The following is a 14740-nucleotide window of genomic DNA, read 5'->3' on the forward strand; positions in this document are numbered from 1 at the left end:
TTTGTCAGAAAGTAAATTCTTTTGTCATTGTATCTAGCAGAATTGAGGTATAGGTTTAGGACCTATGATAGTGAGCAGTATACGGAATTGATAGAGTTGATAAATTAGAGACAATTTTTGTCTGCAATTTCCTATGCAGATTGAAAAAATAAAGTCATTTGATATAGAATATGATATTAACTTTGCCTTAAGACTAACAATGAGTGAAACCTACCATTGTATCAAGAGGACAAACATAATTAAGGACAGTTTTGTTTTGCACATTGTTCGGTGAATCACAAAGTTTGGTTACTCGAGGCAGTGTTGATGCAGCCATGAAGTTTGTTAGTTGTTAGCCTGCAGAATATAAAAGGAAAATGTTTGTTGTTCATGCTATAGCACCATTAGTCCTGAAGCCACCATGTGGGTCAGTAAATTGTAATTGTGAAAAGACTATATTTTTCATTTTTGTTGTATGTTTGATAAAGATCACTTTTTTTTTTTTTTTGTGTGTGTGTGTGTGTGTGTGTGTGTGTGTGTGTGTGTGTGTGTGTGTGTGTGTGTGTGTGTGTGTGTGTGTGTGTGTGTGTGTGTGTGTGTGTTATTCTTCAAGCAAAAAGACAATTATTTCTTATAGGTCTGCCAAACTTATTGGATGGGGAGGGATGTGCAGATTGCATTGCAAATGAATATTTTATTTATTCAAATCATAAATCAAGTTATGAATCCATCTTTGACAATCATGTTGTCATAAATGTATGGTTCAATAAAGATTTGATGATGTCCTTAAGGATAATTTTATTTCATTTTATTTTTTTCTAACCAAGAATTAGGATTAAACTCAAAGTATCAAATTTTCATGATATTGTACACTAAAAAAAATAGATGAAGTAATGTTTAAATATTTCCTATTCAGATATTACTGACTGGCACTTCTTCCATTTTCCATCTTCATTATGTCTGAAAATGAAGCAGATACTATGAAGCACTGTTATAATCTGGGACTCGCTCCCCAATCTATTCTAGAAAGGAAATCTATCCCCTCTAGATTGATTAGTAAACTTTACATTTAGCAGTTTTATCATTACTATTTCCAACCATAAGCATTGCCAGCCACACTGATATTGTTATTCTAAACCAATTATATTCTTGAATCATTGATTCCTGTTCCACACTGAGAACCATACTTCAGAAAACTGTCAACTTCCGAAAAGTAGTCAGCTGGTCCCCATAATTCAGGGTAGAAAATGATGATTGATTAAGCAGCTAATGACCTTATTTCATTAGTGTGAATGCACACATATCCCAACCTCTCCACTTTCCTAAACTTGCATAAGCAACAGGATATGCAACTATTCATCAGATCTTGATACATCCATATGTATAGCATACAAAGACTATGCAAAATTTCATAGCTTTGATATCTCTTTCAGGATCTCAAAGCATGGAGGCCAAGGGTATCTGACGCAAGTTCTAGCGGTGTTGAGTCATCTAATATTCTGAGCTCTGCAGAAAATTCTCCTGATGTGATTCCCGCAAGCCCTGGGAGTCCAGATAGCATTCCTGATACACCAAAGACTACCCGTGGAATCTTCCAGCAGAGGAGCAGGCAATACCACTCATCGCAAAGTTCTCGGGCTTCATCTTTAAGGTGTGCAGTTATGCTTATGTCCTCTGTACACTTGTTTTGTTTAATTCTTTAATCCTCCTTTTCTTCCTCTTCTTCATCATGTTATTATTATTATTATTATTATTATTATTATTATTATTATTATTATTATTGTTATTATTATTGTCGTTGTTATTATAACTATTACCATTACTATTATTATCATTATTATATTTAAAAAAATTATTTTTTGTCTTCCTCTTCCTCCCTCCTCTCCTCCTCCTCCCTCCTCTCCTCCTCCATCTCTGCCAAAAGCACCACTCTCATGACTACCACCTCCTCTTCTTCCTTCCTTCCCTTTTCTGGCTCCTCTTAGTTTTCCTCAGCAATACCTTTGTGAGTATTTTTCAATCAATCATCTTCCATTTATGACACTTATTCATAAAGCAAAGACCCTCAATGATTCTTTTTTGTGCACAGGTCTGAAAGTGGACCGGTATCTGTACCAGACTCAGATGAGGATGAGGATGTCAGCTATGCCAAGAATGGAGCCAATGTCATCACTGAGTCGGACGACGATGCCAGTGCATACATATCCGATGATTCAGCCGTCGGTGATTCACACTTCCATGAGTTGGTTGTCAAGTCAAAAAGTGCGAGAGTTCCACAGGATACTCCCAAAGTGGAACCCTCAAGGGCACACCAGATGGGAATGGGATCCACCCTCTCCTCAGACACTCCAACCCTTCCGTCATGTGGTGGTATCAGTTCCAAAGTAGAAGGTGGAATGATGGCTAGCACTCCGACTCTTGACCCCACAACTCCGCTAAACACGTGGAGGAAATCTGCTGCCGTCGTACTCTCCGACGATGAAGACGGAGAAAGCCCCATCCCACAGCCATATCAGAGAAAAAATAAAGCTGTGGTGGAGTCAGACTCGGAGTCAGAATCAGATGTGAGTCATCATTTAAAGTACAGGCAGGAAAGAAAGTGGAAAAGCAATGATAGCAGGTCAAGTACTGAAGGAACTGGTAGATATAAAAGTTCCTCTGATGTTCAGGATGGCAAGGTGATGCATCCAGGTAATAGACATGTTGTTGATTTGGTCAGTGATGCAGATAGTCCAATTCCCCAATTTATTAGAAGGAAGAAGGCAACTGTTATTGACAGTGACAGCCAAGAAGAATCTCCACTAAAGAATATATCAGAACAGGAACCTGACTCCAGTGGAAATTTAGAAGGCACAGATGATTCTATTGTGTCTCCATCATCTCCAGAGAATGAAAAATCCTTAACCCCCCAGCAAAAATATGGGCATCGTTTCAAAATAAAGAAGAAAACACCACAGAAACAAGAATTGTCTGCTGCATCCATTAGTCAAGCAAACTTTGAAGACTCTGTTTCTTCAGTTAATAAGTCAGTCAGTATTTTGGAGGTGTCAAATGCATCAGCTGGCAATACAAGTGGAAGGAGCCTTACTTCAGGCATGTCAGTGTCAGATATGGATGCAGAAGAAATCCAGAGAAAGCTGAAACAAATGAAGGTAGATTTTGAATAATCTTTTGTTCCATATGGTTGTTTATTATGGTTCATAATATACATTGCAGTTTTGTGATTGATAAATGAATGCAGTAGACCTTGATTAATGCAGATACCAAGAGTAAACGTAAACCACATAAAGAAGTGAATTAAGTATAGCAGTATGCCATTATCTCCTTGACGAGCATTCACATAAAAAGCAAATTTCTGTTTTCAGTTGGTGATGCGGACAGGAAACATGGCAGCTCTTCCAGACAAGGGTGAAAAATTAAAGGCCAAGATTCGTTCCTTAGAAGATGCCTTGGCAAATCTGAGTGTCAACAGCATCCAGGTTAGCTTGATAATAATTTTTTGTTCCTTGTTTTCTTTCCATTCATAATTCATTTCATTTATTGTTTGTTATTTCCCTACCCCTTTTAATCATTAATTATTATTTCCATTATTTGATAATCATAACATTGTTTACTCTGTTAGTGTTCTATTTTATTTTTATTCCACTTTTTCCATTAATCCTTCTTTTGTATTTTCTCTCTCAGTAACCATTTTATTTGTGGATAGTGCTTTATTAACCCATAATTTTGGCCTCTGTGTGTGTGTGTGTGTGTGTGTGTGTGTGTGTGTGTGTGTGTGTGTGTGTGTGTGTGTGTTGTGTGTGTGTGTGTGTGTGTGTGTGTGTGTGTGTGTGTGTGTGTGTGTGTGTGTGTGTGTGTGTGTGTGTGTGTGTGTGTGTGTGGTGTGTGTGTGTGTGTTTGTGTGTGTGTGTGTGTGTGTGTGATTAAGACATAGTATCCACTAATGTATCAGGTACTGAATGGAATTTTTTTTCCGATATGACCCCCATAACTCTGTTCCCCATATAGGCCTTCAATTCCCACAGCCAGTCATACAGTTGTATTATCTGCCTGTTTTTCTTGTGAATGGAATGTATTGTGTGTGAATTAGCTATTCTGATATTATATGGCATATGTCATCCAGCCATACCCTCAATTTTTTCCAATGTTATTACATATCACAGAGCTACTTCGTGGTATATCATTGTCTTTTTAACATTGACACATCTGTATATATATATATATATATATATATATATATATATATATATATATATATATATATATATATATATATATATATATATTTTGTGTGTGTGTGTGTGTGTGTGTGTGTGTGTGTGTGTGTGTGTGTGTGTGTGTGTGTGTGTGTGTGTGTGTGTGTGTGTGTGTGTGTGTGTATGTGTGTGTGTGTGTGTGTGTGTGTGTGTGTGGTGAAACAATGATGTTATTGCTTTGTATGTGTTTTATTTACATGCTTATGGGAAGTATCTCCATTTTCAGTCATGTGTGAATTGTAACTATGATAATTTTTTTTCTTTTTTTTTATTGACAATATATATTTGACATAAGACAAAGAAATATAATTTGTCTTGTGCATAAAATTGAGCCCTTAAAATACCAGCAACTAAATTTTACCATAGTGAAGTTCCAATCAGGTTAGGGGGACAGACAAACTGTGGAGGGCTTGGTGTTGATTAAATGAACTTGCTTCATGTGTAAAAAGACGAAAATTAAACACTAATCTTACTATATATGGATATTTCAGGATGTATCAAGCCATAAAGGAAGCCCCAATAACTCTCAAGACATATCTGCAGCATCAAGTAGTGGTGAAAGTTCTATACATGATGTGTCTAACTCCTCTGCATCGTCAGTGAAGAGTGTTTCAGAGCCAAGCTTGAATGAACTGGAGAGGAAACTGAGACAGAAAAAGGTATGCTATTGCAGTGCGGCTTTCTCAGAGTCATGATTATAGTTTCAGATTCCTTAAATGTGTAGTCTTCCCAGCATTATCCTAGGCTGTCACAACAGTTTATATGTACTTAAATAGCTTTTGCAGTATTTAATTTTCTCTTACATGTTCTCTTACATGTATATGAAAATCACACATGTTTATGGATTATCCTTCTTTTGTTTTTAGATGGAGTACGATGATGCAAGAAGGAAGTCCAGGCCTGACAAGGAAGCAAAATTACGAAAACATATAGCACAATTGGAAGAGGATATTGCTCGCAAAAAAGGCATAGATGTGCACAGGTGAGGCAATATGCAAGTAATCTTGAATTTCTGTGATTAAAACAAGGAGGCAAATAAGGAATTTGTCCTTATATATTTCATTTGTAAGAAAATATTTGTTTGCTTTTTTCTTGAAATGATAGGTTTGACTACCAGAGTTCTCAGCAACGCAAGACTGTAGATCCTGTAGGAAGCAGCCAGACAGAAAGTAAATTAGAAGCAACAAAGAAAAAATTGAATGAAATCAAGGTATGTCTGCTTTTTTTGCATAAAAATATAAATGGCAAAGGTATACAGTTTCACTTTGTCGACAGTCAGTTGCAAGGGGTGTCAAACTTGTTTACTTCTTTGAATCAGATATTTCATGAATACACCATATGTGGACTGCATAGCTTAACTGTTGTTATTACAATAAAATATATTTATAGATTGTTGAAAACATAATGGATTAAAGACAAAAAGTCCGTTTGATTTGTAACTAAACTAAGAGCATGACATAAGTGACTTTTTAAAAGTAAAAAAACAGCAACAACAGTTCAATCCTTTAGAACAGAAGATAAGGGTGGAGAAGCAAGTAGGCCATGTGCTACAAACAAGAGTGTTTCTGGCTTCGTACAGCCCTCAGGCTGCATGTTTTACACCTCAGCTTGACAGTTATACACAGAAACATGTCCAAATATATTTTCTGATAACCTATTATTTTTTAAGATGATCTATCGGGCAGCTAATCCAAGAGCTCTACCAGATGGAGGATTGAAACTCCGTCAGCGAATTACAGAACTTGAGAAGGAAGTGATGATGATGGAACTGAAAGCCAACATTAACACGGAAACAGATGTCAAGGTTATAAAGGGTAAGTAGCAACTTCTTAGAAAATGAAATGTACAAAAAAGAAGAAAATCATATAAATCTGTATAATTTTGAAATTTTCAGAAATAAATTGTGATGTGTGTAGTATATGTTGTGCAGAAAGCACAGTAATCACACTTTTTTCTAATTCTTTTGTTAAACTACAGATAATGATAAATTATATTCAAAACATTTGCTTTCTGCGATGGAACTCAGTCTTTTATATACTATAAGAAGCATTCATTATAGGTAAACCTATTTTTGTGAATCAGAAGCAAAATTGACCTTTTCAGTCAAGGGACCAGAACCACAGTATCGTCAGACGAAGCTCCTTGAGTACTCTAACTTGCCACCACCTATCAAGAAAGTAGACCCACAGCAGTTACTTCCTCAGCATGTGCTTGATGCTCTCTACAGTGCAGACAAAGATTACAATGCCAGGAATTATGGTGGGAAGATCTCCTCAGGTGAGTCATCAGGCAGAAAAGAAATAGGTATTGTTAAAGTAGATGAATAATAATGACAGAAATTTGTTTTGCATGTAATGTATTTTGTTGCCAACTAGGACTTACTTCCCAACAGCCCGTGAGCGTGAGATGGTGCGGCTCACAAGTGATGCAATTGAAGGCCTCCACAAGGCCATCAAAGCTGCCCCTGACGTAGATACTGTTGAGGAAGAACAACCACATAGCCTTAAAGCTACACTAATGCCCCATCAGCGCCGTGCCCTTGCTTGGCTGCTCTGGAGGGAGAGGCAGCTCCCACCTGGTGGTATCCTTGGTGAGTTTGGGTTCTTGGAGATATGGTCACTATTTTTAGAAGTGAAAAAAAATGGCTAAACATTTTTGTGAATCAGATTGCCTATACATTCACATTTTTTATACATTTTCCTTAAAGTAGAAAACAGTTGATATATAAGCCTATATAGTTCTGCATGTGTGTATACCTATAAATGAACATGTACCAAGAAATTAAAATAACAAAAGATACACCTTTCTTCAGCTGATGACATGGGTCTGGGTAAAACCCTGACCATGATCTCACTTGTGCTTCGTCACCGAGAACTGGTTAGGGAAGGAGTGATTGCAGAAGACTTTTCATCCCTCCAAGAGTCTGATCATGAAGGTGGAGAAAGTCAAGAGGAGGACGGATGGATAAAGAAAGGGAAAGCAAAACACACTTCCCTTGTTCCTTCTCATGGGACATTGGTGGTATGTCCTGCATCCTTACTTGGCCAGTGGAAAGGGGAGACGCAAAAGCACGTGGCCAAGGGCAAAGTGAAGTGCCTTGTTTATCATGGCACCAGTAGGGATTTAGACATTCATGCGTAAGCATATTTTTTCTCTCTTTTTATTCTGTTTTGGAGTTTTCAAGTTATCTTCAAATTTTACTTGAATGTAATAGTTTAGTGTTGTACTGTCTAAGGTGGAATTTATTACATTTGCTTGTCACTTTCTTGTTTTCAGCTTAGCACATTATGACATGGTAGTTACAACATACCAACTGGTTATGAAAGAAGCTTTTCCAGGTGGAAAAGAAAAAATTGACAAGAGCAACAAAGATGATGTGCCAAAGGTTGGTCTGTTATAAGTATAAATATAAATGTAGATATAAAATCACTCGCTCACTCTCTATCTACATATACAATGTAAGATTTAGATTTTATTAGAAGAAACCGAGTTGTTGATATATATGTTATTGGTGAATATGACAGCATTAATTAAATTAATTTGCTTCAGAAGAAATAAACATTAATAAAATACATTAATTCCAGATAAAGGCTAAAGATCAGGGTCGCCTCTTTAGGATTGGATGGTCTCGAATTATTCTTGATGAGGGGCATCAAATCCGAAATCACAAGAGTCAAACGGCTAAAGCTGTCTGCTTGCTCCGTGGAGGCAGGCGATGGGTACTCACAGGAACCCCAGTGCAAAATAAAGAGATGGATCTGTATTCCCTCTTGCGGTTCCTGAGAGTTTCTCCCTTTGATGAATATACAGTATGGAACCATTTTGTTTGTTTCTGTTGTATGTGTTTTTGAGGTCCTCATAAAGTTATCGAAATAAGCTGTGTCTACATCATCTCCTATTTGAGTGCTTTTCTATAATTGGTGAATTTCCTTTATAGTGCTGGAAGCTACAGGTCTCAAACAACAGTGCTCAGGGAATGCGTCGATTAGGGCTTCTTACCAAGGTCATAATGTTAAGGAGAACAAAAGATCAGGTATTTTATGAAATCCTGCATAATATTGCTTTCAATATATGATTTTATATTTTAATTACCATATTACCTTATCAAAATTATGCTGTTGCAATTTTTTAAAATTTATATTTCTCTTGTTTTTATATGAAAGATTGTTTTATTCCTTGGTCCTTTTCAGGTTGACCAGAATACTGGTAAGAAGTTGGTGGAGTTGCCAGAAAAGAAAATTGTCCAACATGCACTGTCTCTCTCCCAACGTGAGAGGGAGGTCTATGACAGGGTCTTTACTTTCTCTAGGTGGGTATGGTTATGGAAAGAATTATTCTCATGTTGAATTAAGGGAGTTATTATCTTTTACTATTGGTCTTGTGGGTTCATTGTTGATATTGTTTAAATATTTTTTTGTGACCAGATTTTTTTTTTCATATCCTTTTTTCTTGCAAGTACTTTTTGTGATTTTAAATTTGACAAGCTCAGTATAGGCTGCCTATACAGGGTAATATATATATAATAAACAACTAAAATATCAAATGTGTGTGTGGGGGGGGGGGGTGCGTGCGTGCGTGCGCGCACATGCTCATGGGCCCCAGCATTAGTTACTCATGTAACTCTTGCTAGAACTAACACCAAATAGTCATGAAAGTAAGGAACAATTTTGATGATGCAAATGTAGATAATCTATTTTGTTCCCTGTGCTTACATAAAAATGATGACATATAAAGGGTGAGAAATATTTCAGAACCTGAAAGTTGATCCTGTGTTATAAGATATATCTCGAGTAACTACTGAAAGTCATTAAAAGAGATTTGTAGTTGTGTTACACATTTGTGACTTAACTGTATGGAATAGTTTAGGCAAGTTCAGTTGCTCCTAATTATAACAATGATTAGTCATTTTAGATGTGTATACTTTTAGAATGATTTCCATGTAATTCTTGTGAATCTTATATTATTAAAGAGTTGCATTAACAATGTTGATATGGCTTTGATTGTTCTCATCATTAGATCTGCATTAGTCCAGTACATGAAGAGTAATGAAGAAAGAGAACAAGAGAAAATGGAAAAATGGGGTGGAAACAAACCAGCAGTTGTTACAACAAAGAAAGATGGTAAGATCAATATATTTGTTTAAAAAAATTATGTGTAACTGTAAAGGTTATATTTAAGTAAATTTAACTATTTGTTATGATTTTTTAATTGTGTGGTTATGTAATATAAAAATTGATATGCATAATATTATCTTATATTCTGTTTTGTGGCTTAGACAGCAGTCTTACTCTTGTAATTTTTGGCTCTTTAAAAATGGAAAAGAATATGTTATTTCTCTCAGTTAGTGTTTGATATTTATGTCTTTTGGAACATGTTTTAGAGATTGTCTAGTACCCATCTTTGAACTGTTTAGTAGATGTTTCATAACAGAGTACAGTGATATTATTGACAGTTATACACAGAAACTACTGATTGGTAAGCATGTCATTGGTGTACTCATTTTAGAGTATGTATTAAGGTGATTTTTATAAATGTTTTGACTCTTTAATTTTTCATTTATTTATTTATTATTTTTTATTTACTAAAACAGACAACAGATTCACACCAACACTCACAGCTGACTCTGCAATTGAAAATGTAAAAGCTCATCATTTACTGGTGTTGCTTCTTCGTTTGCGTCAGATATGCTGCCATCCTTCTCTCATTAAAGGGGTAAGGTTTCTCTCTCTCTCTCTTCTCTCCTCTCTCCTCTCTCCTCTCTCCTCTCTCCTCTCTCCTCTCTCCTCTCTCCTCTCTCCTCTCTCCTCTCTCCTCTCTCCTCTCTCCTCTCTCCTCTCTCTCTCTCTCTCTCTCTCTCTCTCTCTCTCTCTCTCTCTCTCTCTCTCTCCTCTCTCTCTCTTCTCTCTCCTCTCTCCTCTCTTTTTCTTTCTTTCAAATTTTTTGCAGACTGTCAGTGTATATTCTCTCCCCTCATCAAGTTTGTATTACAGTAGTTTATAGGATATTTTTCTATGTGTGTAGTTGTTACTACTTAAGAATAAAGTTGAATAGGAATTCATATTTTTCATAAAGACAGGCAGACAAAAATTCATATGTTTTCAGATGGTGGAAACAGAGGGTAGTGATGCAGATGGTTTGGAAGGCAGCACAAAAGATAGCATGGAACTGGACTTAGCTTCGCAGATGGCGGAGATGAGTCTTATTATGCCAAATGAAGTGGAGGAGGAAGCTGATAATAAAGTGAAGAAAGATGTGCTAAACCTCAAGAATCCTGTCTTTTCTAAGAACTCGGCTAGCTCAAAAGTAATTGTTTTCCTTGCATTTTGTTGTTATACTGTTCATTTTTTAAGCTTAACCCAATGCTGCCGGGTGGTTTCCTGATGTGAAAACCCTCGCTCCTGGGCTGTAATCATAGTGGCCCGGGTCCCAGGGGATTGTGTCAGCACCACAATTAAGACTTAAAATGCAATTTACATTGCTTGTATCTTAATGCACTTTATTTGCCATGAATCAGCAGCAGTAATGTTATTTCCTTCAGGATTTTTTCTTTTTCTTTTTTTAAGTTTAAAGTATGTTAAATATTGAAGACTCCATTTTGTCTTGGTTAAGCCTGAAAAATTAGGCACTAATTATAGCTGGTCTTTATCTAAACAGTACTTTTAATTCACTCAACATTGGCTTACATTTGTTGACAAATATTCTTCATCAACAGATTGAGAAAATCATTGAGGAGCTCAGCAGACTGCGTGACAAAGGAACAAGAGAAAAGTCTGTCATTGTCTCCCAGTGGACATCCATGTTAGAAGTGGTTGAAAAACATTTGGAAAATGTTGGAATTCGGTGCCTCACAATATCTGGTCAAGTTTTAGTCAAGGAAAGACCTGCTATTGTTGATGATTTTAATAATAATCCTAGAGGTCCACCAGTAAGTTCTTATCCATATGTCTTTTTGTACTTGGCCTTTAACTAATTTTTCATAGCTCTTTGCTTCCAAGTTTTCAAAATTGACTGCAGAATTTGTTTTAATTTTTATCTTTCTTCTTGTGAATGAAACAGTGAGTGTGTATTTATAATTCTGGTACTCAATACCACCTGTCATCTAGCAAATAATGTCTCATTTTCAGGTAATGCTTTTATCGCTGGCTGCTGGAGGTGTTGGACTCAACTTAGTTGGGGCCAATCATTTGTTCTTGCTGGACATGCATTGGAATCCACAGTTGGAGGCCCAAGCATGTGACCGCATCTATCGTGTGGGGCAGACAAGAAAAGTTACTGTGCATAGGTGAGGAATGGCAGTTCTTTTCTGTTTCTGTCTATAGTAACTTTTCTTCATATTTTCTTTTGTTTCTCTCTCTCTCTCTCTCTCTCTCTCTTCTCTCTCTCTCTCTCTCTCTCTTCTCCTTCTCTCTCTCTCTCTCTCTTCTCTTCTCTCTCTCTCTCTCTCTCTCTCTCTCTCTCTCTCTCTCTCTCTCTCTCTCTCTCTCTCTCTCTCTCTCTCTCTCTCCTCTCTCTCTCTCTCTCTCTCTCTCTCTCTCTCTCTCTCTCTCTCTCTCTCTCTCTCTCTCTCTCTCTCTCTCTCTCCTCCCCCCTCCCTCCTCCCTTTTTTTTTCTTTCTTTCTCGTATGTACATGCTATGCCCACTGTGAATTTACTTTATTGCTTTTACGCATAGATGGCTCCACTTGTACTAATTGCCAATGAGCCAATTACGAGTACTACCTGTCTCACCTGTTTGCCCTTTTCCTTTTTACTAATGCTGTGAATATCAATGGTGTTATTTTTATTATAGACATTATAATTACTATAATGGTATAAGCATTAGTAACAGTAAAATAAGATAAGGTAAAATATTTTTGTAAATCAAGGAAAAGAGTAAACAGGTGAGACAGGCAGTACTTGTATTGGCACTGCATGTACGTACAAGCCGTACCTGTCATAATTGGGTTAATATGCTGAAGTGGATATGGCATTTCTTACATGCCATCCCTGCATCAGTGATATAAATAATACATGATCTAAGTAATTATCAGTGTTTTAAGTAGTCTATAACATTTTTGTCTTCCAGGTTTGTTGTGCAGAACACTGTTGAGGAACGGATATTGCAGCTCCAACAGAAAAAACTGCAGCTGGCAGAGGATGTACTGTCTGGTGCTAAGCGAACTACCAGCAATAAATTGACTCTTGAGGATATGAAGTCAATCTTCAATGTACTTTGAATCAGAGTATCTGTTTAATAAATTGGATTATTTTAATTTGAAATAATAAATGTTTGGGCTTATATTTTTCTCGCTGTATATATACTTGTGATAATGAAGTAGACTTGTACAGAAAATGTCAAAAGTAGAATATTTGTATTACAAAACCAGTGAAATTTTAAAATTCATTTTCATGATCTATTTTATATGTAATTTTATTTTCCATTCTTATCTTATGTGAATGTTTCGTAAAATATGTATTATTTACAAAGTAAATATTTTTTTTTGTAGTTTATATCACATGAATGTTTTGGCTATAACTAAAAGTAATGATAACCTCAATCTTTGATGTGAGTAACAAAATGTAATATTGAAAAGAAAAGTGTCTTATTTTGGATTATATAAACTTCATTTCCCTGGCATTAAATCCTTGGTGTATTGAGTGGACAAAATGCCTTGTGAATGCCAATAACAAAACTGTATTGCTTTAAATTTTATTAAAAGATCATACTTTTTTATAGTACAGGTGGTTTTTATTTTTTATAAACATAATTACATTCATCCTGTAGACCTTTTTTAGCAGATATATTTTTATTATTACATTAATGTATTGCTTTCAGTGAAAATAACATTTACATCAAATTGTGCCAAGATTTGCTCTCTTAACCCATCTAAGCCAAGGCACATCTGTGGAGGTGCTCTCTTAACCCATCTAAGCCAAGGCACATCTGTGGAGGTCTGGTCAACAGGCACCAGGCTTAGTTCATGCTGTCCATGCACTACAAACTTATTCAAACTATGTTTAGAGCTCAGTCATGCCATTGAAATATCAAACAACCACAGCATCATTTGTCCACAGACATGCCCTGACCACTAGAAGGAATAACCCCAGTGAAGTGTGGGATTATTTCCTTTACATTTATTTTGTAAAAAAATGTATCTCAGACTGGCCTCATTTAGTGCTTTGGTTTACTTTATAAACAATAAAGTGCCTGACTACTTCTAGTTTTAAAACTGATTTACCAAAGACAATTTAGCTTTGATAAGAGTAAGAAAAATGTACATTCCCATTTATTTACAAAAAATGCTTTTAAGCCTTTTACATGCTTGCTTTCTTTAAATAGGAATTGAACATTAACAAGATAATTTGCATGCTAAGAAGTTTAATAATTCCAAATCATAAGTTAACAATTCATTACAAAAAATGGTTCTTTCTTTCTTTCTTACAAAGAACTTTATTCCAAAATCTTCTTCACAAATAAAAGATTTTACAATGCCTCATTCTATCAATACCTTTAGCCTGTTCCTGCCAAGAAACAATGGATAAGGATAAGCCTGATATGTTGGGCTAAGCCTATGAAGGGAGCCTTGCCTGGGCTGACTAATGCTTACCCACCATGCTACCCAGCCAAAAAAGATACCTCCAGATGACAATTGCGACTTCTCGCCCCTGGGTCAGGGCACAAACTGCCAACCCCTAGGACTAGAAGCTGACATGGTACTACTGTAATAACCCAGAAGCCTGTTTACCAGCATTCCGTTAGAAAGAAAAATCCATCATTGACTGATGACTTCCAGATCACGTAATAAGGTGTGTCGAGTACCACAAAGCCCAAATGATAGAGACAAGTCCACACCTGTTACTCTCATGCCTATTTTAAACAGACATTCATCATCAAACATTGTTGATTTTCATGACTAATGCCAAGAGGTGTTTCCTGTTACTGTTAAATGACATTTTCACATTACTCTTGGCTCCTCTCAAAATATTTCCTTGTCATAGTCATCAGCTAGGCCATTAATAAAATATAAGCCACAGTAAGAATGTGCAATACAGTGAGAAATGGCCCACATCCAAGAGGCTTATGAGAACTGCTAAATTTGAATGGTTATATTCCCCGAATATGGAGGAAATGACCTGTCACGTAAGACGTAATAGTGGCCAAGGATAATGGCGATTAGGCAGAAAGCTGATCACAGTGATAAAGTACATGAGGTACATTCTACATCTCAAACATGCAATAAGGAAGGTTAGTTGTTTCAGTCAGTAATATCTCATAAAAACTGGGTAAAATCAGATGATGTTGGCTAAGAGAAGGACAGCCTAGTGAGTACAACAGATTTCTCTGAGTCCGCTGTAGGGCGTACTCATAAACCCAAAAAAGATCAGAAGAAGGATAGATGAACAGGCTCCTCCCCTCTCTCCCTGCGGTGAATCGGTCCTTGATTGGACGATTCAGAGAGAGGGGATGATCGGTTCCGGCAAGGGTGGCGGACGGGGCGCAGCGGGGGTGGAGCCGAGCAACGCCA

General features: G+C 36.6%; 1 protein-coding gene across 2 annotated transcripts in view; it reads left to right on the forward strand.

The window, feature by feature from the left end:
- Nucleotides 1-13435, forward strand: part of LOC119573251 (transcription termination factor 2-like) — a 15434-nt gene extending 1999 nt beyond the window's left edge. The window contains exons 2-22 of one of the 2 annotated variants that reach the window (XM_037920384.1): nucleotides 1413-1630; nucleotides 2069-3131; nucleotides 3345-3458; nucleotides 4727-4894; nucleotides 5102-5217; nucleotides 5340-5445; nucleotides 5905-6049; nucleotides 6339-6512; nucleotides 6628-6825; nucleotides 7048-7372; nucleotides 7512-7620; nucleotides 7820-8044; nucleotides 8173-8268; nucleotides 8426-8544; nucleotides 9252-9355; nucleotides 9826-9947; nucleotides 10338-10538; nucleotides 10948-11160; nucleotides 11360-11517; nucleotides 12301-13125; nucleotides 13167-13435. In XM_037920384.1, the coding sequence (XP_037776312.1) occupies nucleotides 1413-1630; nucleotides 2069-3131; nucleotides 3345-3458; nucleotides 4727-4894; nucleotides 5102-5217; nucleotides 5340-5445; nucleotides 5905-6049; nucleotides 6339-6512; nucleotides 6628-6825; nucleotides 7048-7372; nucleotides 7512-7620; nucleotides 7820-8044; nucleotides 8173-8268; nucleotides 8426-8544; nucleotides 9252-9355; nucleotides 9826-9947; nucleotides 10338-10538; nucleotides 10948-11160; nucleotides 11360-11517; nucleotides 12301-12451 (4125 nt within the window). In that variant the 3' untranslated portion in view covers nucleotides 12452-13125; nucleotides 13167-13435. Of the gene's footprint in view, nucleotides 1-1412; nucleotides 1631-2068; nucleotides 3132-3344; nucleotides 3459-4726; nucleotides 4895-5101; nucleotides 5218-5339; nucleotides 5446-5904; nucleotides 6050-6338; nucleotides 6513-6627; nucleotides 6826-7047; nucleotides 7373-7511; nucleotides 7621-7819; nucleotides 8045-8172; nucleotides 8269-8425; nucleotides 8545-9251; nucleotides 9356-9825; nucleotides 9948-10337; nucleotides 10539-10947; nucleotides 11161-11359; nucleotides 11518-12300 lie in introns of both variants that reach the window. The other variant, XM_037920382.1, reaches the window with a different exon arrangement.
- The last annotated feature ends 1305 nt before the right edge of the window (nucleotides 13436-14740 follow it).

The sequence above is a fragment of the Penaeus monodon genome, chromosome 5 (assembly GCF_015228065.2).
Source record: "Penaeus monodon isolate SGIC_2016 chromosome 5, NSTDA_Pmon_1, whole genome shotgun sequence".
In the NCBI taxonomy this organism is placed as follows: Eukaryota; Metazoa; Arthropoda; class Malacostraca; order Decapoda; family Penaeidae; genus Penaeus; species Penaeus monodon.